General features: G+C 41.0%; 1 protein-coding gene across 4 annotated transcripts in view; it reads right to left on the bottom strand.

The window, feature by feature from the left end:
- Positions 1-23,024, bottom strand: part of GLIS3 (GLIS family zinc finger 3) — a 481,201-nt gene that overhangs the window by 40,302 nt on the left and 417,875 nt on the right. For all 4 annotated transcript variants that reach the window (XM_077966125.1, XM_077966126.1, XM_028835186.2 and 1 more), the window contains one exon: positions 12,932-13,100. In XM_077966125.1, the coding sequence (XP_077822251.1) occupies positions 12,932-13,100 (169 nt within the window). The remainder of the gene's footprint in view (positions 1-12,931; positions 13,101-23,024) is intronic.

Below are 23,024 nucleotides of genomic sequence, written 5' to 3'. Positions count from 1 at the left end.
CTCCCGTCAGTGTCTCCTGTCTTCCCAGGAAGTGGCCTGGAGGAGAGTGTGGAGGTGGAAGAACAACAATCCCCTGCTCTGGGATACTGTAACCACTCTCTGAAATAACAAAGGAATGAGAGTAGTATTCTTGTTTCCATCCACATTCATTCATTTTATAAAATTCCTTAGGTTTCTCCTATCAGCACTGAGCGGTAAGCACTCTGCACAAGGTAGCCATCAACCTGACATAGTCTCTGTGCTCAGGGAGACTGGGACCCCTGTAGGGTAATAGAAGCAATCGGTAAGCAAATAGTGCAACTTCAGGGAGCGAGAAGTCAATGAAGGAAAATTAAAGCAGAGTTAAAGAGGAAAGGGAGGTGGGAAAGGAAAGTTTTAGATAGTCAGGAAGGGCCTTTCTGAGGAGGTACTATTTGAGCAGACACCAGAAAGGAAGGCACAAGTCATGTGAGGTTCTGATGAGAGTGGCTTTCAGGTCTCAGGAACAGCAAGTACAAAGTCCCCAAGGCAAGATTAGTGAGTGTTTTTTAGAAACTCCAACAAGGCCAGTGTGGCTGGAACAGATTAAACAAGGGAATTGACAATGGATGAATTTAGCAGAGGCCAGACCACAGAGGGTCATGTACACTACAAAATGGAGTTTGAATTTTATTCCAAGTATTAGCCAGGGAGAGGTGTGAACAGAAAAGAGATTATTCCATTTACATTTTAAAGGGTAACTCTCGTGGTGTAGAGCAATGTCATGTGTGTGCTGGTGGGATGAGGGTAGATGATCATATGTAGGCAAGATTTGATGCAGAGAGACCAGTTAGAGGTATTTTGCTTAAGATGGGAGGGGACAGTGGCTTGAACTAGGGTGGAGGAGTGGAGTCGATTAGTCTTGAAATGTATTTTGAAGATAGAGCCAACAGGACCTACAGATGAATTAGATATGAGAGTGTTTGGGCAAAGGGAGGAATCCGAGTTGACTCCTGGGTTTTTTAGGTTGTTAACAGTAAGTTGAAGATAACTATATAGACTTAGCTCTTGATTTTCCTCCATTATCGAGAAACACATTAGACTGAAAATTATGTTCATAGAAGTTTTGAGAAACACATGGACATTTAAATCAGAGATAGGTCAGAGAAGACTGGGGAAGCCAGTTCAGCTATGTTTTTTTGTTGTTGTTGTTGCTGTTGTTATTTTATCTTTTTCTTTTCCTCTGGAGCCATTCACAATCACTAGACTGGTAAAAAGAAAGTAACCAATGTGATCTATTTCCTTGTAAGTATATGTGTGACTTCCAGGAGTATATCAGGGGAGTGTATTTAAGAAGTTATTAGTAAGAGAAGAAAGTTCATTCAAAAGACCAAAGACCTAACTGATATTTGCCACAGAGGATGAAGCATGGCTTTGGCCATGGATCCTCAATAGTTAGGAAGCTTAAAGACTGGCTGGCCATTCTACACTGGAAGAAACATTGAGAAGTACCAGGAACTTTCCATAGATTTAAAGAAAACAAAATACGGACAGGCCACCAACCTTTTCTAATCTAAAACCCAAAGCTCTCATCTCCATTTTCAAAAATAGGATATCAGAATTTTCTGCCTCTGTACTGCTCACAACATTGAGATCAGGAGCAACTTTTATTACATTCAACAATTCTTGTGTGTGCGTGGGCGTGTGCATGCAAATGTGTTGGGTAGGGAATGGATTTTGGACCCCACCTCTCTTAATTTTGAATATCTGTGGAAGTTACCTTTCTGTAGAGAGAAACTGGTCCCCTCATGGGATGCTAAATGAGGATAACAGCTTGACTTCTACATAAAAGTGCTGTGGCCCAAAGAGAAAGAATGATGTTCATGATGACATGGCACAAGGTGAGCCCCAGAGTGACAGACTCTACCAGAGGATGATGTGGATGTCAACATGCAGGTTGACAAAAATGGTTATTTGAGGCTTATATTTGTCTTTTAACTATGACTTTTCTCAACTATTCCAATGATCAACATTGTCAAACTTAATTGCCTATGTTTATCTGTTACCCTCTAAGTTAGATGTGTTTCTATATGTGTCGGAAAGTCTCTGTGATATGCATCAATGGCCACAGAGCAGTGCTCACTGGACAAATTGCAACTATAAGATGACACACAGTCATGCAGTGAACTCTTAGTCATATCCAAGTTTTCTCAGATATAATGGAGACAAGTGAGACAAAATTACTGCTGGATTAGATCTCTAATTTTCAAATGTTCATCACTTTGCCTTTAAAATGGAAGTAATTTTTTTTGTGACACTCAGTGACTCTTCAAAACCCTGGTAGTTCATGACTACATAAAATACAAGCTTCAAATTGCAAGAGACAAAACTGTCTTTACAAATGGTATTAAAAAGGAAAATAACACAATCCCTACTGTGCTGCTTCACTAGTCCAGGTGGTGCAAAACAATGCCTTTGGCTATTTGAGAACAAGATGAACCATTTTTCAATTCCTTGTCCTTTTTCTTCTATCAGGCAGAGAATGCATTCTGAACTCTTTGTGGGTGGATAATAGACGAGGGAGGAATTTGGAATGTATGCAAGAGCCACTACATCCCCCTTATTGGCCCAACACACAACTTCTTGTCCTCAAGTTAAAGCCCAAACCTCTAAATGTGGCTGATAAGGTTACTCCCTAATTTCTACACTACATTCCACCCTTGCTGGCTCTCTTCCTCCTTAGCTTTTGTATACAACTACTTGTTGTACATAGTCTTCTTGCCTGTAGGTTATCAGCTTTCAGGAAAAAATTTCTTTCTCTAGTCCTTTCTCCCCAATTTTGGGTTATGTGCTCTTTCTGTATGCATCCACAGGCCCCTATATCACCCCTTCATAATACTCTAAACTATGATTGCCTATTGGCTTGGTGTCTTCCATTAGACTGGATACTCTGAGAGGGCAGGGCTTCTGACAATGACCTCTTGCTTCGTAGGCATTCCCCTCATTGGTCTTTTTCCTTTCTCAAACCTTCCTTGGAACCTGTCACTGTATTACTCAGTACATGGCAGTATAGAGGTCACTAGGAAACTTAAGGTTCCTGTTCACCAAAAGTTAACAATTCGGTTAGCATGGTGACATCTGGTAAATAGTACATACACGAAACAGATGATAAGATCCAAGGGATTCATCAGGGGAACTTGATTTTGTGAACTGTGAGAGGCAGAGGAGAGGTTTCCCGCATTAAGAACTAAAACTGAGCACCAAAGGATGAGTAACACTTAGTTAAGGATAAGAAGAAAAAGGAAGTTTTTATATAGAAACAAAGCCCGAATTGAGACACAGAAAAAAGGAAACTAAGTCAGAAGTCAGACTGGTTTGAGTGGAGCTAAAGAACTTTACAGAATTGCGAAGCCATTGACTTCAAAACAGTTGCTGTCTTTGACTCTTTAGCACCCAGGCAACCAACATTACATTCCCCATGATTAATTAGAAAATGATACCTGTGAGACTACAAAATGAGTCTCAACAAATTTTTTAAATTGTAACCATATCAAGTATCTTCTCAGGCTATGATGGAATAAAACAAGAATTCAATACCAGAAAGAACTTTGGAAACCAAGCAAATACATGGAAATTAAACAGCGTGCTCCTGGATGACCACTGGGCCAAAGAGAAAGTTAAGATGAAAATTAAAAAATGTCTTGAAACAAATGAAAATGAAAATACAACATCCCTATATTAGTCCGTTTTCATGCTGCTGTTAAAGACATACCTGAGACTGGGCAATTTACAAAAGAAAGAGGTTTATTTGTACTTACAGTTCCATGTGGCTGGGGAAGCCTCACAATCATGGCGGAAGGTAAGGAGGAACAAGTCCCATCTTACATGGATGGCAGAAGGCAAAGAGAGAATGAGGAAGATGCAAAAGCAGAAACCTGATAAAACCATCAGGTCTCGTGAGACTTATTCAAACGAGAACAGTATGACGGGAAACCACCCCCATGATTCAGTTATCTCCCAACAGGTCCCTCCCACAACACGTGGGAATTATGGGAATACAATTCAAGATGAGATTTGGGTGAGGACACAAAGCCAAACCATATCATTCCACCCCTGACCCCTGCCAAATCTCATCTCCTCACATTTCAAAACCAATCATGCTTTCCTACCATTCCCCAAAGTCTTAACTCATTTCAGCATTAACTCAAAAGTCCACAGTCCAAATTCTCATCTGAGATAAGGCAGGTCCCTCCCACCTATGAGCCTATAAAATCAAAATAAAGCTACTTATTTCCTGGATACAATGGGGATACAGACACTGGGTAAATACAACCATTCAAAATAGGAGGAATTGGCCAAAACAAAGAGGCTACAGGGCACACGCAATTTCCCCAGTTGGGCAGTCAAATCTTAAAGCTCCAAAATGATCTCCTTGGACTCCATGTCTCATATCTAGGTCATGCTGATGCAAGAGGTGGGTTCCCGTGGTCTTGGGTAGCTCTGCTCCTGTGACTTTGCAGGGTGCAGCCTCCCTCCTGGCTGCTTTCACGGGCTGGCATTGAGCATCTGTGGCTTTTCCAGGCGCACAGTGCAAGCTATCGGTGGATCTACCATTCTGGGGTCTGGACCCTCTTCTCACAGCTCCACTAGACAGTATCCCAGTAGAGATTCTGTGTGGGCTCTCCGACCCCACATTTCCCTTTTGCATTGCTCTAGCAGAGGTTCTCCATGAGAGTCATGCCCCTGCAGCAAACTTCTGCCTGGGCATCCAGGCATTTCCACACATCTTCTGAAATCTAGGCAGACGTTTCCAAACCTCAATTCTTGACTTCTGTGTACCCGCAGGCTCAACACGACGTGGAAGCTGCCAAGGCTTAGGGCTTGCACCATCTGAAGCCACGGTCAAAACTTCAGGCCCCTTTCAGGCATTGCTTGAGCGGCTGGGATGCAGGACACCAAGTCCCTAGGCTGCACACAGCACAGGGACCCTGGGCCAGGCCCTGGAGACCACTTTTTCCTTCTAGGCCTTAGGGCCTCTGATTGGAGGGGCTGCTGTGAAGACCTCTGGCATGCCCTGGAGACATTTTCCCCATTGTCTTGGGAATTAACATTTGGCTCCTCGTTACTTATGCAAATTTCTGCAGCCAGCTTGAATTTCTCCCCAGAAAATGGGATTTTCTCTTCTAATGCATTGCCAGGCTATAAATTTTTCAAACTTTTATGCTATTTCCCTTTCAAAACTGAATGCGTTTAACAGCACCCAAGTCACTTCCTGAATGCTTTGCTGCTTTGAAATTTCTTCTGCTAGATACCCTGAATCATCACTCTCAAGTTCAAAGTTCCACAAATCTCTAGAGCAGAGGCAAAATGCTACCACTCCCTTTGCTAAAACATAACAAGAGTCACCTTTGTTCCAGTTCCCAACGAGTTCCTCATTTCCATCTGAGACCACCTCAGCCTTGACTTTACTGTCCATATTGCTATCAGCATTTTGGGCAAAGCCATTCAACAAGTCTCTAGGAAATTCCAAATGTTTCCACATTTTCCTATCTTCTTCTGAACCCTCCAAACTGTTCCAACCCCTGTCTGTTACCCAGTCCCAAAGTTGCTTCCACATTTTCAGGTATCTACAGCAGCACCCGACTCTGCTGGTACCAATTTACTGTATTAGTCTGTTTTCATGCTGCTGTTAAAGACATACCCAAGACTGGGCAATTTATAAAAGAAAGAGGTTTAATTGGACTTACAGTTCCACATGGCTGGGGAAGCCTTATAATCATGGCGGAATGTAAGGAGGAGCAACTCCCATTTTACATGGATGGCAGCAGGCAAAGAGAATGAAGAAGATGCAAAAGTGGAAACCCCTGATAAAACCCTCAGATATCATGAGACTTATTCACCACCAAAAGAACAGTATGGCAGAAACCATCCCCATGATTCAATTATCTCCCAACAGGTCCCTCCCACAACACATGGGAATTATGGGAATACAATTCAAGATGAGATTTGGGTGGGGACACAGAGCCAAACTATTATCAGTCCCCAAACCTGTGGAATACAGCAAAAGCAGTGCTAAAAGGGAAGTTTGTAGCAATTAATGCTTATATCAAAAAAGTAGAAAGATTACAAATAAACAATCTAAAAACATACCTCAAAGAACTAGAAAAGGAAGAACAAACCAAACCCCAGATTAGCAGAAAAAAACAAGTAATAAAGATATGAGCAGAATAATATGAAATAGAAACTAAAAAATATACAAAGAAGCAACAAAACAAAAGCTGGTTATTTGAACATATAAATACAATTGATAAACATACAATCTACCAAGACTGAATAAGGAAGAAATAAAACACCTGAACAGACCAATAATGCATAATGAGATGGAATCAGTATTAGGAAGTCTCCCCAAAAGAAAAGCCCAGGACCAGATAGATTCACAGCAAAATTCTACCAAATGTACAGAGAACTAATACCAATCCTCTGGAAACTATTCCAAAAAATTAAAGAAGGAATTCTCCCACAGGCATTCCATGAGGCCAGCATCACCCTGATACCCACACCAGACAAAGTCACAACAACAACAACAACAACAAAAATAAAACTGCAGGCCAATATCCCTGATGAACATAGACACAAAAATCCTCAATAAAATGCCAGCAAACCAAATTCAACAGCACAAGTGCGATTTATACTAGGGAAGCAAGGAAGGTTCAACATATACAAATCAATAAATGGGACATATAACATCAAGAGAATGGGGGCAAAAAACCATATGATCATCAGTTAAATAGAAGGAATAAATTCAATGCCTGGTAGCAGAATAAGGTGACTATAGTTAAACAAAAAACATATTGTACTTGGGTGTTGGACATCCTAAATTACCTTAACTTGATCACTATGCATTATATACATGTAACAAAATTTCACATCATATGGCCATAAATTTGCATAAAAATAAACTAAAATAAAGATAAAAAATAAAGAAAATAAAGTAAAAAAAAAAAAAAGAAATGTCAAAGTTACTCATGCAAATTACTGAAAGGCCTAGAAATATTATACACGTATAAAAGTACCTAGAATTCCAGCAATGCCATATCTGAAATAATACATTATGGGTGAAAAGAATAAGCCTTTCCAATACTCCACAGAGACTAAAAAAAATTGTCATTCCTTATTTGGTAAAGGTGCTTTGACTACTTCTCAAAAATAATTATTCCTCACATTTGCTGCTGCTGATTCATATACTAGATTGAATACTCTCTGAAGAGACTATACATCCCTTCTTTCTGTGATATTATGAAATATATATTTGGTTTTCCTCCTCATTCCTGGCATACAACTTCTAAAATCCTTGGAATCTTCGAAATGATAGTGTCTTTTTGTATGCTAATTAGTTGACTGATGGCTGGCAGCCTCTGGCTGCCTGAAAGAATGACACTGGCCACTGGAGAGACCAAGACAGGATTAGAGTGTTGACTTTCAGCCTCAACCCCCAACCTCTGAGGGAAGAGGGGCCAAAGAGTAAACTGATTACCAATGGCCAATGATTTAATCAATCATGCCTATGTAATGAAGTCTCCATAAAAATCCAAAAGGACTGGGTTCAGAGAACCTCTGGATAGCTGAACACATGGAGGTTCCTAGAGGGAGGCAGGCCTGGAGAGGGAATGGAGGTTCTGTGCCCCTTCCCATATGCCTTGACCTATACATCTTTCATTGGTATCCTTTATAATGTCCTTTATAATAAACCAGTAAATGTAAGTGTTTCCCTGAGTTCTGTGAACTGCTCCAGAAAACTAATAGAACCCGAGGAAGGGGCTGTGGAAACCCTGATTTATAGTCAGTCAGTCAGATGTACAGGCAAAATAACCCAGGTCTTGCAACTGGCATCAGAAGTAGGGGGCAGTCTTGTGGAACTGTGTCCTCAACCTGTGGAATCTGACACTCTCTCCAAGAAGAGACTGTCAGAATAGATAGCAATGAGAGGACACCCAGATGGTGTCTACTGCAGAACTGACTGCATGCTCAGTGGGTTGGGGAAAAACCCCCATACATTTGGTCACAGAAGCATTTTGTGTTGATTATTGTTAAGTGAGAGAACAGAAAAAACACTTTGGTTTTTTTCCTTATATTTACACTTTCTTTTCAGTCTTTTCTGGCTCAGCCATGGGCTCATAGGAAGCTCTTCATAAGCCTCTCCACTGTGGTCAATCTACAGGCCTCCTTCAGCTCTATTACACGACAAAGCACACCATGTTTGTGGCCTTCTTCAGAATGAAGAGAGGCAGCTGACATTCTCTTGTAAAAGATGAACAACACAAACTCAGATTTCTGCATTTCAAAAAGAAGCTCCCATCAATATTTTTGTTTTCTCTGGTCTAACAGACATACTATGAAACTCAATGAATTAACATTTCCAAAGACGCTGGGTTCCTCTCATGGGAAGCCACTGTCATAAAGTACCACTGGCTCATTCAACATGACATAGTAAAACACCACTTCCCGTAATAAGTTAAATCAACATTAGGTGATGTGGTGTGTAGCTTAAATCACTGAAATAATGTGTCATTCAGATAATATTTCAAAATAAAAATGGAACCTTGTCAGATTGAGAGAACTTGCATTAATTTTATTTTATGATGGTAAGGATCAAAGAACTCGATGCTAACTGGGTAGATTTGGCGGACCTTTCCTGACTTCTGACAGTGACTCAGCCCATTTTTTTTACCATGTTAAAGCTAAGTAAATGATGAATCAATGCCCGCAAAGCAGGAAAAGATGCCAGTTTCCCACTAAAAATCGCAGAGTGTGATAAACCTATTTCCGTTAAGAAAACTGCTGGAGTTTTTACTGGGGGATTTCCCAGGCAAACAGAGGCAAAGATATACAAACCAAAAGCGGAAGGTAAGCACATTTCTTCTTAGTGTTTTTATGCTGGACACTAATGCAAACCTGGTGAATAAGTCAGGGCTGTTTCATGTCATCCTCCTTTCCAAAGCTGATCGGAAGAGAGAACCTGTCACACTCACACTTGCCCACTCCAGCTGGGAAGGCAAGGGATGGGGCACACATCCAAGTACGGGAGAATATAGCAGCAAGGCAAAACCACAAAGTGCAAATGTCCATTTCATTCTCCCATCATATAAAGTACCTCCTTCCTCTTCATTTCCCCTTTCATGATTATTTACATTATCAAACCCTATGATCATTTAACAACATCCTCTGACTTCCAAACTGAATCACTCAGCTATGCCAAAGCTGCCCGTCTTTATGTTAGTATCCACAGCTATGAAAGCCTGCTTCATGCCATATAACTTGCGAGGCACTTTATCTACTTTGGTTTATTTAATCCTAATTCTCCATAAGGTGCAATCTAAATCTCAAAAAAGCTAAGAAACACCACATCATCTATGTGGTATTCCCGCCAAAAATATTTACAATGAATCTGCTTAGGATAAAACAGTTACACAAATCCAAACCATGGAACACTGTGTAAAATAAATGTCCCGAGTTCTTCAAAAATTGTCAATGTCCTGAAAGACAATAATAATAACAACAAAAAGCTGGAGAACTTCATTAGATTCAAGAAGGTGAAAAAGAAATAAAAATTAAATGCACTGGGAAATCCTTATTAGATCCCTGAATCACAAAAAGGAAAACAAACAAAAATCTCCAGCTATAGAAAACATTATTCACACAATTGGGGAAATCTGAATAGCGAGTAACTATTAGAGAATAGTATTATATCAATGTTAAATTTCCTGAGTATGATTATTATATTGGGTTTATGTAGGAGAATGTCCTTCTTAGGAGATTGCTACTGAAGTAATTAGGGGTAATTAGGGTTGCTCAGTTATCTGCAACCATCTGTCAAATGGTTCTGCAACAATAGGCAAGAAAACAAAGAATTCTCAAAGTCAGAGAGAGAAGGAGAGAGAGAGAGAGAAAGAGAGAAAGAGACAAAGAGAGAAAGAAAGAGAAAGAGAGAGAGAAAGAAAGAAAAAAAAGAAAGAAAAGAAAGAAAGAAAGAAAGAAAAGAAAAAAGAAAGGAAGGAAGGGAGGGAGGGAAAGAAGAAAGAAAAGAAAAGAAAGAAAGAAAAAGAAAGAAAGAAAGAGAGAAAGAAAGAAAGAGAAAAAAAGAGGGGGGAGGGAGGGAAGGAAGGAAGGAAGAGAAAGAAAGGAAAGAAAGAAAGAAAAGAAAGAAAGACAAAGAAAAAGGAAGGCAGGCAAAAATATTGACAATGGGTGAATATGAATGCAGGGTATATGCATGGGTATTCATTGTACTATTCTTGCCATTTTTTAAAATATGTTACACACTTTCAAAAGGAACAATAAAAAATACAAAATAAAATATTTAAAAAAGGCAAACACACAAACTCAAGCAGCAGGAGCAGCTAAGGAACTTGCCCACAGCCAAACAGTTAGCAACTGTCAGAACTGGGATGCAAACTTCAGGCATTTGGGTTGTGATAGTCGTTGTCTTTGACTCTGATAATAGTTAAAATCTTTTTTCTACATGTATTCTTTTAAAGGAGTACAAAAAGGAGACTCAATGATTGTTTCTGTCTTATATTCTTGTTAAAAGTCCTTATGACTATAGATAAGGAGGTGCAGCAAATGGAGGTTCCGACTGATCATTCCTGAGCATCTCGATACTGTGGAGTAAGATTCTCAGCCAGGCAGAATGAAATGAGACGATGAAAAGTCCATGGTTAATATCATTTAGAACCCAACAGAAAACTACAGCAAATGTGTTTTTTTTTTTTAATCTTAATTTATAGGAATATATCAGATAAATGAAAGGAAAGATTTCCTGTCTCCAATGTCTGTGAACTTAATGGATGGTTATCATTTGCGCTACTTTGCTAATAGATCCTGTGGGAGGAGGCTAATGATTTGTTTACACTTTACTTTGTGCATATAACTGTTTTACGAAAGTCCAACATCTTCTGATTCATATTTCTAACTGCCAATCAGACATATACACATGGATCTTTTATAAATCACCTAGAATTCAAACTCCTAAAGTCAGTTTCTTATTCCCTCTTCTTCCCCTTCTCCTCCACTCAATATTGTTTTATCCTCCACACTACCACACTCTTTTTGTATTTTTCAGTTTCTATTAATGACACAATCTTGGTGTCTGGGGGTAAAACTCATAAATGAATTTTGGTCCCTCCTCTTTGCTCCACATATATATTAATGATTGGTAATTCTGCCTCCTAAATAATTGCTCTTGAATAAATTCTCCATCCTCACTGCTTTGCCTTCCTTCAAGTAACCATATTGCTTACAAGGACTCCTGCAATATTCTTCTCCTTGTTTTTCCTGTCTCTCCTTCCAAGTTCAGTTACTCAACTATCTTGTCACCTGAATTCTTTTGCTGTAATGTCAATCTGATTGTGTTTCTCTCTTAACAAAGAAGCTATAATGGTTCTTCACTCCTAGCAGGATAAGAGACAAATTCCTTAGCATCAAATACACAATTCCACATGAGCCAACCTACTATTATCTGACTTCATTAGCCATGTATGCCTGGATGCTGTCATCCCAAGCTACTGAGACCTTCCCTGACGGTGTCCTCTCTGTTCCCTCTGTTCCTCACATCCTGCATACGTTCTTCTTGCTGCCTGGGATGCTGTGCCCTATTGAGGCATCCAGAAAAGCCTTAGTCTTCCTTCAATGCCTACATCACTGTGTCTTTCTTTCCCTCGCTCCCTGAGACAGATTTAGAGATATCCTCTTTAGGCTCCTGTGGTATCTCTATTACATCATTTAACCAAACAGCCTTATGATACTTCATTTGAATGCCTGTCCTCACCATTCAAACCTGTAAAGACAGGAGCATGTTTTAATAACTTTTTGGACTCCAACATCCAACACAGAGTCTGACACATAGAAGGTATTCAACAGACGTTCATTAAACAAAATAATATTAATAAAGGGAGAAAGGCATAAACAATAAAATATATGGTTTATCAGAATTAAAACCACAGATTACCAAACTCATAGGTCAGGTCAACAATGATGGAACCAGAGACTGCTGGTGAAATGAAAGATTCAAAACTTTTATTCCTGCTGCCTACTCAACCCGTTATTTTGTTCAACAATTGCCCACTACTCCAAGCTTGCGCAGAGCTCCTACAAGAACTTCTTTTTCCTCTGGATGTCTGGGAGTAACCAGGTAGGTTAACTCAAGCCAGACGACAAGTGGAGAGAGGTGACAAGAGGTGTGTTGGGCAGCTCGGAGAGGACTGAAGCGTCCAACCTTCTTCCAAAGCTACCTGTACTGATGCAGCCGTACACTTGCCCTTGAGCAAAAGAAGTTCATTAGAACCTGGTCCACAAAAGGGGAAGGAGATGGAGAAGCGAGAGATGCAGACTCTTGTTTTGGTTTGTGGTCCACAGAAACACACAACAGATTGGGAAACAGAAGTATGAAGGGCTTTGAAAGGTCTCTGGGGCCAATAAAGCATTCAGGAGTAAAAATATCATGAAGATCATGGTTGTTTAAAAATTTTCTCCCAGAAGTCCTTTATGAGACTGATATTAACACTAAGTATTCAATGAGCAGCCTATATAAAATCCTGTGCCCTAACAATACTGATTTATGTGGCAAGGGCACCATCTGATATCGGGAAGTGTTTTGACCTGCACATACATTACCTTAAAACTGGGTTTCTGAAACAGACCGAGGAAAGGTAGAAAGGGAAATTCTGGTGTGTTTCCAGCATCTGAAACTTCGGCTGGCTATTGCCAATATCATTTCATTTGTTTTCCCATAGAAAAATGAAACAGATAATGAGATATTTGGTCCACGTGCTTTGTGTATGTACTTTTAAAATGTCACCTTTGGGTAACTCAACCCACCAACGGATTATTAATAAAATTCAGCAACTGTCAAAGCACTTCTCTGTGGAGGGAGGTTTGGCGGCGACACCTATTAGGAGAGAGAGACAGATGGCCTTACCTCTCAGCTCCTGCGTCCACAGCTGTGAGTGGAGGTAACTGGGAGGAGGGGTTGTGGGGGCTCCCCTGTACATTATGTCCTGGAGAAGGGTGACTGACAGGATGTGGGGGTGGCACGGCCCCAGCAGCTGTTCCACTTCGGCTTGAATAATTGCTGGAGAAAATGGGAGCTGAAATCAAGGGAGAACAAACATGAGACCGTGCCCCGAAGGAAGCCCACATTTTTTAAATACCAAAGGCTGACAGCAAGCATATTTGAGGGGCTTGTTTGTTTTTCTCTCTGTGGTTTTCAGGGAACAGTTCTCCCCTTCTTGGGTACACACAGCTTTTATTTTCGTGGTGGAACAGGTTCCTCCAGAGCTCACGTTTGACTCACTTCAGGCTGACGTTCACTGCCTGTCTCCTAAGTGTTGCCATGCCCTGCCAGTTCCCTGTCTGGACACTGTATAATTAGTCAATCTTGCACTGTTTGCATCTGTGCCAAGGTCTCTGTATTAGCACTTTTCAGTCACAGGGGATGAGAGTCAGGTAACAGAATGGTCAGCTCACCGAGAAGGGCACAGCACAGGCCTTCTTCCTCTTCTCACTGCTGCAGTGAGCCACAGTGGGTCAGCTGGGGTTCCTCTCTGTCACTGCTAAATCAACGTAATGAGAACTGGAGCTTCCCTGATCCTAGCGTGAACGTAGGATCCTACACCCTTTTAACTTAAGAGTCTAACTAACCCAGGGAATTTTCCTGATGGTGTGATGAATATACTTGGCCTTCATCAAAGAGGAGTCTCTCAAACTACGAAAAAACAGCTCTGGGATCTTCCCCCACTGTTGCCCGTTATGACACAGAGAGTGAGTTACAGCCCCATTCGCAGGGGCAGCCTAGCTTTCGAGAACTGTATACGACCTCAAATGTGAATATGTGCCCATTTAGATCAGCTAATTGGTACGATGTCATAGAAGAAACTGGGGCTTGTCACTTTCAGAGTCTATCAGAAAGGTTCCCTCAGTGTCTGGGACCTACTCCGTAGACATCTCATTATGCTGCAATCATGGCAGCAGCATTAGGCTGATTCTCTTCAACTTCCTTCTTTGTAAAAAGTTATGCTGAGCTCCATACCCATTTCTGTTCTTTTTGAACTTACTCTCCTAATATCAAAGAATAAATGGATTTTTTAAAAAAAATAAATCAGGTTCAGGATTAAGAAAGAGAAGCCACATTATCAAAAAGATTTGAGGGTTTAAAAGTTCAGGGAGTTGTATTTTTATACCAGTACCACTTTCCCCCAACCTCTCCAGGATAGAATGAGTACCCCAGATGACCTAGCCCCCAAAAGCTTAATCCAAAGGAACAAGAGTTCAAGTATTTCAAGGAACATGTAAAGAGGCAGAATTACCATCTTCCCGCTCAAAAAGCTACTGACAAGGGTGTGATCTGATTTGAAGGGTTTATTTCTGGTAAATCAGCATTCTGTCAGGTTAACTCTTGTCCTCAGAAGCCTGTACCCACCACAGTCCTCCAAAGAGGTGGTGAGGCCTGAAAATGCTTACCAGCTCAGAAAGGCAAGGCTGAGCTTCTGTTGTGTGCGTCAGCTTCCGTACAAGTTGCATATTTGCAAACTCGCTAGAGTCACCTTATGAATCACTAACCTCATTTATGCTCAGCTAGCTCAGGGAACCACAATTCTGCTTGTATTCCAAATAATAATTTTACCCAGGGGAGAAGGCTGTTTGGATTGACTGTGGCAATAGTTTCAAAACTGGTGTTTGTCAGCATGGAGCTCGGTGTTTTATATACTATTCCAAAATCTGATGGAATAATAAAGGTCACAGAGATACTGTGAAAACACAGCTAACTTTTTTTTTCTGCTTCAGTGTAGAAATGTGAGCTCTCCTATTTATTTTGTTGTAGCTGCTGAATGCACCCGGTATTTATTTTTCCCCGGAGGTTTTTTTGTATGTATGTGCATGTGTTTATCACAAGGGAAGCCTTGCCCCTGCTGTTTACAACCCAATGGGCAACAAGGAAACTTGGTGTGCACACTCTGTGCTCTACTCTACGGTCCAACAGAAAGTGTGCTGCTTCTCAGAGGTCTATATTAGTTACACTTGGCATTAGCTACAATGATACAGGCTGGGAAATTGGGGATTGTTTGTAGCCTGCCACTTGCTCAGTTAAGCCTGGTTTAGGACCTCTCTTTCATCCCATTTAACAGCCAGGAACAACCATCCATCATCTGCCTGTCCATCATCCATCTGTTCACCCATCTATCATTCAGCCATTATTTTAATATTCAATATTGATTAAGTGTCTATTACGTGCTTGATACTCTACTATATGTGGGTCCCTGTCCTTGTAATTTAGTGAAGCGAGTAGACCTCTCTATATCGGTTTTACCAAAATACCAAGACCTATTAGTGTAAATCATTGGACAGTGTTAAAAGCACTTTAACGCACTGTCTTATTTATGACCCCACAATGTATCTGGCCAAACCAGACAACTGACCACACTCATGTATTATGACAATTTATACTACTGAGCTTTTTTCTGTGATGTCCTCTACCTTTTTCTACTCACTTTATTATGTTTGCTCTATATACAGAGTTAACAGTGTTCTTTTTATTCTTCTCTTAGCAGGCAATTATTCCACAAATATGTATGGGGTACCTATCATGTGGCAGACATGAAGCTAGGTCCTGGGACAGGAAACAAGACATCCTTGGTGCCTGGTATCTCCAAATAGCATCAGTTCATGTTCATTGAGTAAACAATGATGAACAAGATATAAATGCCAATGGAATGTTGGGGCTCAGTGACTAGGACAGGGACAGAAAGGAACATTTATCCACCAACTCCTATTCCTCATCTGTCGACAGTTGCCCCATCGGTCAAGATTAATTTGCTCACACTTTCAGGGGCACATGTACCAGAGTGGCTAAATGTTCTCACAGACGCCCGACATCAGGGTATCGGAGAAGCCTCAGGGCAGAAATCCAGAGGGACATGGTGCAGTTGAGGAAAGGTGCTACCAAGCTATGGCTGGTGCATCAGCTGGCTGCATTAGCAAAGGCCACTAGAAACAGGTGGTGAAGGGGATGTTAGGTGGGGCACACAAGGTGTCTGGTATAGGGCTGAAGGCTCCAGAATGTGCCTTCCAGCTGTGCTGGTGTTGACTGACTGCCAATCAAGCCCACGTCAACTGGTGTTGACTGACCAGCAGTCAAGCCCACATCCATAGCCCTTCCCTTGAATGCTATGGCTGGTGAAGGGGACAGAAAAGGGCAGTGGTCCTCTTTTAGGGCCCCATGAGAATAAAAAAGGGAGGGCTTTAGGGTTCGATTTAAAATCTCGATTTGGAAAATGTACTGAATAGTTTCTTATCTAGGGTGTAGGGAATCACTTCTCTGGAAAACAAGGTCTATGCCTTGCCTTTGTTTTCTATATTATAGGAAAATCTTACTTCTGGTGAGATTACAACCTAGTAGAAGCCTGTAAGTCAGTGTCTACATGAGAGCACTTTGCATGCCAAGTTCATGCCATGACTGCTCATTGTAGACATCGCTTGTGACCAAGATGATGACCAGAAATTTGGAGGAAGTAACAACAGACACAAGCATGCTTTCCAACATTTATCCAATCCCCATCTCACATACCCTTAAAAAAAAAATGGACAACACTCTGGAGTCAGAGAGCTGTGGCTTCAACAGAATTGTCCTTTGTCTCTGCCAATGATCCACTGTGGCACAGGAAATGCCTCTTTTACTTACCCTGACTACTAGGAATTTCTGACCATACCACAGTCACGCATCCAGAATTCAATCTTTATTACTACAGTGTAGGAATATTCTTTTATTCATTCATCCTTTCAAACACAATTTTTCAGCACCTACTCCGCACCAGGCAGGTGCTAATGTCTATTAATGTTCTAAGTCTGAATACCTGCCGACTTCATACAGACTTTCCCACCACAACATATGGTTCCATACAAATGTTCAGGTTTTGCCAAGTGATTTTTAACCTCAGGAAGAAAATCTCCACCTTAGAGTAAACCTGCAATGCCATTTGCAAAAGGAAAAACCTCCTTCCATACACATTCAAAATAATTTTCCAAACTCAACCAATAGAGCACACAATGTGGCCTATCGACCAAAACATAAGGAAGAGAGCTGATCCCTCCAGAATACCAGGCAATATTAACAAAACTGTTGTGATCAAATCAGCTGACACACACAGGCTGCCCCGCAGGAGCAGCCTTCATTGTCTGTGTCAACTCAGGGGTCATTACTGCTTTTAAGGCTGGAAGAGGGCTTGTAAGTGAACTTCCAGACATAGCTGATGACTGGCAGCTGGAACAACTGATTAAGCACAGCAGAGGAACATGTTGGAAATTCTTATTGCTTTTGTGATTAAGAGATGGTAGTCTCCCTAAGGAAATAAAAGCCTGTTCTTGAGATGAATATGTGAGACCTGTCTTCATCAGACGGCCAGGAATTGGCCTCCCTGCTGCCATGGGCTTTCTCTCTCTTAGTGACCTGGCTCACTGCAGTCTCTCATCCATCTACAGTAGAGGTAGGTGGAAGTAACTCAGTTGAGCTTTATAATTTTAACAAAGCAGCATCTGTTGATCTATGTGGTTCTCAGGTGTCATCTCATCAGCTACCAGGGCATTCTAGGTGGCACCTATAGCTCAGGTTAATTTGGTTAGTATGCAGTTCTCTCTTTGTCCAAATGAAAACTACTAATCTGTATTTCTAATGGGTACAAACAGGGCATCCTTGGGGTTACTTCAGCTGTAATATATTTATTGTGTGGATGGAGGGAGGCCAAGAGTGTTAGTAGCATCCCCAAATAAAGATTACTTGTCTCAGGCCATCGCCAGAGCGGAGGAAGGCTACCATAGGCATTGCTTGGTAACAGTGTTTTCATCCTTTTAGAAGGAAAAGGTGAAGACCTGGGCTAAGGCATATTAAAAACAGCCACTATGAATTCTTGTTTAAAACTATGTGAGCAGCAACAGTCCTGCTTCTCAAGCTTTAATGTGCAAATAAATCATCAAGGTAAAATATAGATTCTGACTCACTAAGTCTTGGGGGTGCTGACATTCTGAACTTCTAACAAACTATCAAAGTCCCTAGTGGTGCTGAGGCTGCTGGTATGGAAACTACACTTTGAGTAGTAGGTGCTGGGGATCCTGTCTCAGCTTCATTTCATCTTCTTGCTGCCCCTTGATACCTTGGAATCAATAGTTAAGATTTATTGAGCATTTATAATGTGCAAAGTTCTTTATAAACATTTCCCCAGTTTACTGATGAGGAACTTGGGCCTATTCTGGTTCCTGGTTAAGTTACCTGGCCTAGGTCACATGGCGGGCAAATAGTGGAGCTGGAATTCAAACCCGGGAAGCCTGATTTTATTAATAGATCCCATGACCCTGCCCACCACCCTACATTGCCTCCCAAAGGCAAGAAAGATTCAAGAAAAGGCATAGAAGTGTTGTATCAGGGCCCCTGAACACTCTGTTTGCAAAGGCTGCTTGTTGCCAACGGCCACTAATCCCCCACCACAAACAACCCATGAGTAGCTTTAGCCATCAAACTGTGGGTTAGAATGCAAAAAGGATATTCCCATTTCTGTTTCTGCCCATCCTGAAAGCAATTTAACATTGAAGAGAGAAGTTTTCCAGCTCTGAAAATTATTTCAGGCAAGAAATTAACTGAATTATTTGGTTTAGAAAACAAACAGCTGGTAGGAAATGTGCTTTTTCCCAAATAAAAATTTCAGATACTTGCCAGAGGCATATTGATCCACTGTTGGGAAAAGACGAAAGGCAGGGAAGGGTTATTCATGAGCAATTAGTTATATGCATCCTTTACCACAAGCAAGAATGATGTTCTGGGCTGAAAGGCCACCAATTGTCAATAATGCACCAAGGGGAGGTTTACTGTGTGGATCTGCAACCACTGAGCTGCTTTGTAAATCTGCACTGGAGTCACTCATGGTTGCATTATGGCCATGGTGCTGCTCCTCATGAAGGCTTGCTCTCATAGAAAAGGGGGAACCGGTATTACCCACAGACTGTGAATTCACATGTAAGTAGTGCCAGAGTAATGTTGAGATCCTGACAAATCACATTAGTTGCTTGGTGGCTGGAACATGGGAAGAGGTACTGGCTCACCATTCATCTCTTGGGCAGTATTTCCAGGGTCAAGGCACAGAAGATAAGCTAATCAATGACATCAGGGTAAATGAGCGTTCACAGAGGCACTAAAATGAATGGGAAGCCCCATGTGAATGGTGAGCTGAATCTTGTCTCTCTGTCTCTCTCCCTGGAGAATTTGAGAGCTGGGAAAAGTTCAGGAACAACTGGACAATAGAAATTCTGATTCCCTCCGCCTCATCCGAAATCGGGCACTCTATAGAGATAGTGTCAGCGTGGTTATTAACAGAACAAAGCATACACAATGTGAGACAGACCTGAATTTGAATCCTAGCCTTAGCAATGTGTCCTAGGCAAATCACTTAGCCTAAGGTTTCAATTTCTTCGTCTTAAATAAGGATAATACCTCACTGGACTGTGAGGAGGATTATAGCAGGAGCAGAAAACACTTAGCATACGCCTGAACGCCAGTCAAGTGCTCAAGAAACCATTGTTGCTATTATTTGGCTACTTATATTATTGTGATTATTACCATTATTAATAGAACTAGGGAAAGATAAGGGTACCTGTTGCTCCCAAATGGTAAATCTTGAATAAAGTATGACCTCCTATATAAACTACAGATGGAAGAATTCACACAAATATAAACTGTGGTGTTATTTTAAAAATGCAGAAGAGTTTACACATCATACTCAAATAAGCTTTTTGTTGTTCCATTTTTTTTATACGAGTTGCTATAAAGTGGGGCCTATGAAAGAATCCTCAAGGGTTAAAATGTACTTTATTTTGCAGGAGTAGAGTAGTACACACCTTTGAGTTACAACCCATAATGCATTTCAGTTTAAAAGATAACAAGTCATTTTCATGCATGACTGTACTTCGTTAAGGAGCGAAAATGGGCTGTTACTAAAATGTCAACACAATTGTCCCTCTTGAAGCTTAGTTTATCTTGAAGTATTTTTACACTTTCAGCACTTCTTTTTGTTTGTTTCTCCAAGAGCATAAAGATTCAGAATTTTCAGGATTCAAGAAAGACTTTCCCTTCAGGCATTCTGAAGAAAATTACCAATACTGGGGGTGACTCAGGTTTTGGCCCCCAATAGTGAAAATACAGGGTCTGATATCCTCTGTGGTTTTTTTTTTTTTTTTTCATTTCACCTTGGAGCAATTTAATTGTGTTGTCCTTCAATGAAAAATGCTCTCTGAACCTAAATTCACAAACCAGAAGCAGATTTCTAGCAAGGAAAATACCCTGTCAGGGTCACTTGGAAGGCTGCATTTGGTATCGAGGTTAATTGGAGAACAGGAGAGAGGCCTCAGCTAATCTTAGCCTTGCTGACAATGAGTAGAAGGAACTAGTTTTCTTTTTTCTTTCTTCTTAATGTCTGAGCATTTCCCCCCTTCCCCTGCCTCTGCATCAGGAAGGGCATCATTCCATATTCTACCTGTATTAGGAAAAAGTAGCTTCTTAAGGGTTTGCACAGTCATCTCTCTAATCTTTCCCTTCTCCTTCTGGCATGAATACTTTCAATATTGCCAATCCCTAAAAATCTATTATTTCTGCCTGTCTTTTTTTTCCTTCCCACTTTGCGGGATAGAGTATCATTATCCAGCAGCCCTGATGAGAGGATAATGAAACAATCCCTTCTCAACTGGATCGGGCGACTGTCAGACTAAAATGACACCACCCGTACATCCTTGACATGCTACCCTAAGCTAATTGATGGCAAACATTGGCAACTGTCTCCGGTACACGAAGACAAAGAAAACATACTCATGTCACCTGATGGGAGAGCTACCTGGCAACGGATAAACAAGTGTGTTAGGGAGGCATTCTATTAAGGTAAGTGAGGGCACGGCTCTGTAGAACATGCCTATTAACTTTGAGCTTAAGCGTGCTGCTATTCTCTAGGGAACAGAAATAAATAAAGCAAAATGAGAATTTATTGATGTCTGGACAGCTACATGAATATTCAGGTTCTCTTACAAATAGATATTCCCCCATGAGCTCCAAACTTCTGTGTAGGCTGCCCAATTACATTTCCACATCATGCAGCTGGATTTATAGCCAGGGAAGGGGTGTTAGTGTTTGGAAGAGGATACAGGCTTATATGCTTTTCTGGAGTTCCCTACAATACAACTAGAAGATAATGGCTGATGCCATCTACATAAACGTCAAAAGGTACCATCAAGCATTCCTAAATACCAGGTCTAATTAACTTCATGTTAGGAAAAGCTCCGGAAACATCTGCATTTCAGAACAAAGACATTTTGTTACCAGTAGAATGGCATCATCTGGCAGCTCTATCAACTTCTCTGGGACGAACCTTTCATACAGCCCTCTTAGATCTTTCCAAACAATGCATGACACAGCTAACCTCAAATCTCCTACCTTTTCTGTCTTTTCTCCACCTCCCAACCTACCAGCTACTCACCTTCAAAGGATTCATTACACAGAAAGTCAATAAAACAACTAGAACGAGCACACAATTCAGACTACCCTGTGGGAAATCTGTCATTTCTTCCTGGTCTGTGTGTTATGTTAACCCTCACTAGGCAGAGTGGGAAGGCAGAAAAAAAGGAGAAAGATGGGGCAGACGTGGCCAATCACTCCTGGAAGTTCTCACAGAAAGATCCCTCACCTTTTTTTGGAAATAAAAGTTTTACTTGGCCACAAAAAACAAAGTTGCAGTACAAAATACTGGGCTTCCAATCTCCTCATTACTCATCCCTCAACTATCTCCTACCTGTACCATGTTAACCACAAAAGATATTTCCTCCCTTTCAGAGCGTGCTGGGACAATCCCACCCACTCTACTTTCACGTGACTTCTAAAATCACTTCACAGTGAAGGCTTCTTGGAAATAGATTTTTAGCATAGACAGCCAATCTGATTTTTAATGCACTATTATTCTAGCCAAAGTCAAGGGTTTACCTACCAACTCTGAACTCTCTCAGAGAGCCTCTCCCTTTCCTAGATGTGTAAAATGAAGTGACAACAGCCCTTCTGGAGAATTATGGTATAGTGAGGAACTCACAGCTTTGATTATCATGAGCCCTGGGCGAAATGGCATCTATAAGCTGGTTTTATTATGACTCTAGAGAACCCCCTTTCCTCCTTTTTTCACACTCTGACCATATTTCCATTTGGCCATCAGGTACTTCATGTCACCTCCTAGCTTACTTTACTCTCAAGATAGATGCTAGAAGGCACTTACATGCTGTCATGAATTTATGCCCATATACAACATTTTTTTCAAATCATTTTTATTTAAAGGCTTTTATCTGTATCTGGAATGGAGGGTTCAGCCTTCAGTTATATCTATTTCAAACATCCTTGTTGCTGGTAGAAAATATATTTTGAGGAAGCAAGCGATATCCCTGTTAGAATGTGACTAGCTGGGTCCCTAAAGTTCAATATTTCAATTACTTGCTTTACTTCAGGATTTAATTTATATGTCTAGGAGAGGCTTAGATTTTCGAAAACATAATCCTTGATATTCAAGAATTTGAGATACTTTCCTTTCTAGGAAAAAAAATCTTGGGCAGAATAAAACCAGGACTGCTCCTGCCTCTGATCTCTCTGCCAGCCTTTAGCACCTCATAACTAGAATGGAGCCCCACCCATCCTGCGGCAGCTTCTTCCTAAGTGAGAGCCACATTAGTCAGAGCTGCCACAATGGCCCAGGCTGCTTCTGCAGGTGTCTTCTTGCAATTTGTTGACTTTAACCAGTAATAGTTCCATTTGAGGGCCACTACTTTTGCGGTTCCATACAGTGCCCTGGGAGAACTACGAGTATTGGGTGGTACATGTGTTCTGGATGCCTTCAATGGAAACAGCTCTGCCATTATCTGTTTTAAATATTGGGCCTTAAGAAGTCTCCAAAAACCCATGGACTAGAAGACTACTAAAGTATTTGCTAAATCTAAAATATTATGGGGAT

Source organism: Macaca mulatta, chromosome 15 (genome assembly GCF_049350105.2).
Source record: "Macaca mulatta isolate MMU2019108-1 chromosome 15, T2T-MMU8v2.0, whole genome shotgun sequence".
NCBI classification, from domain to species: domain Eukaryota; kingdom Metazoa; phylum Chordata; class Mammalia; order Primates; family Cercopithecidae; genus Macaca; species Macaca mulatta.
This window is presented reverse-complemented; position numbering and strand designations above follow the sequence as displayed.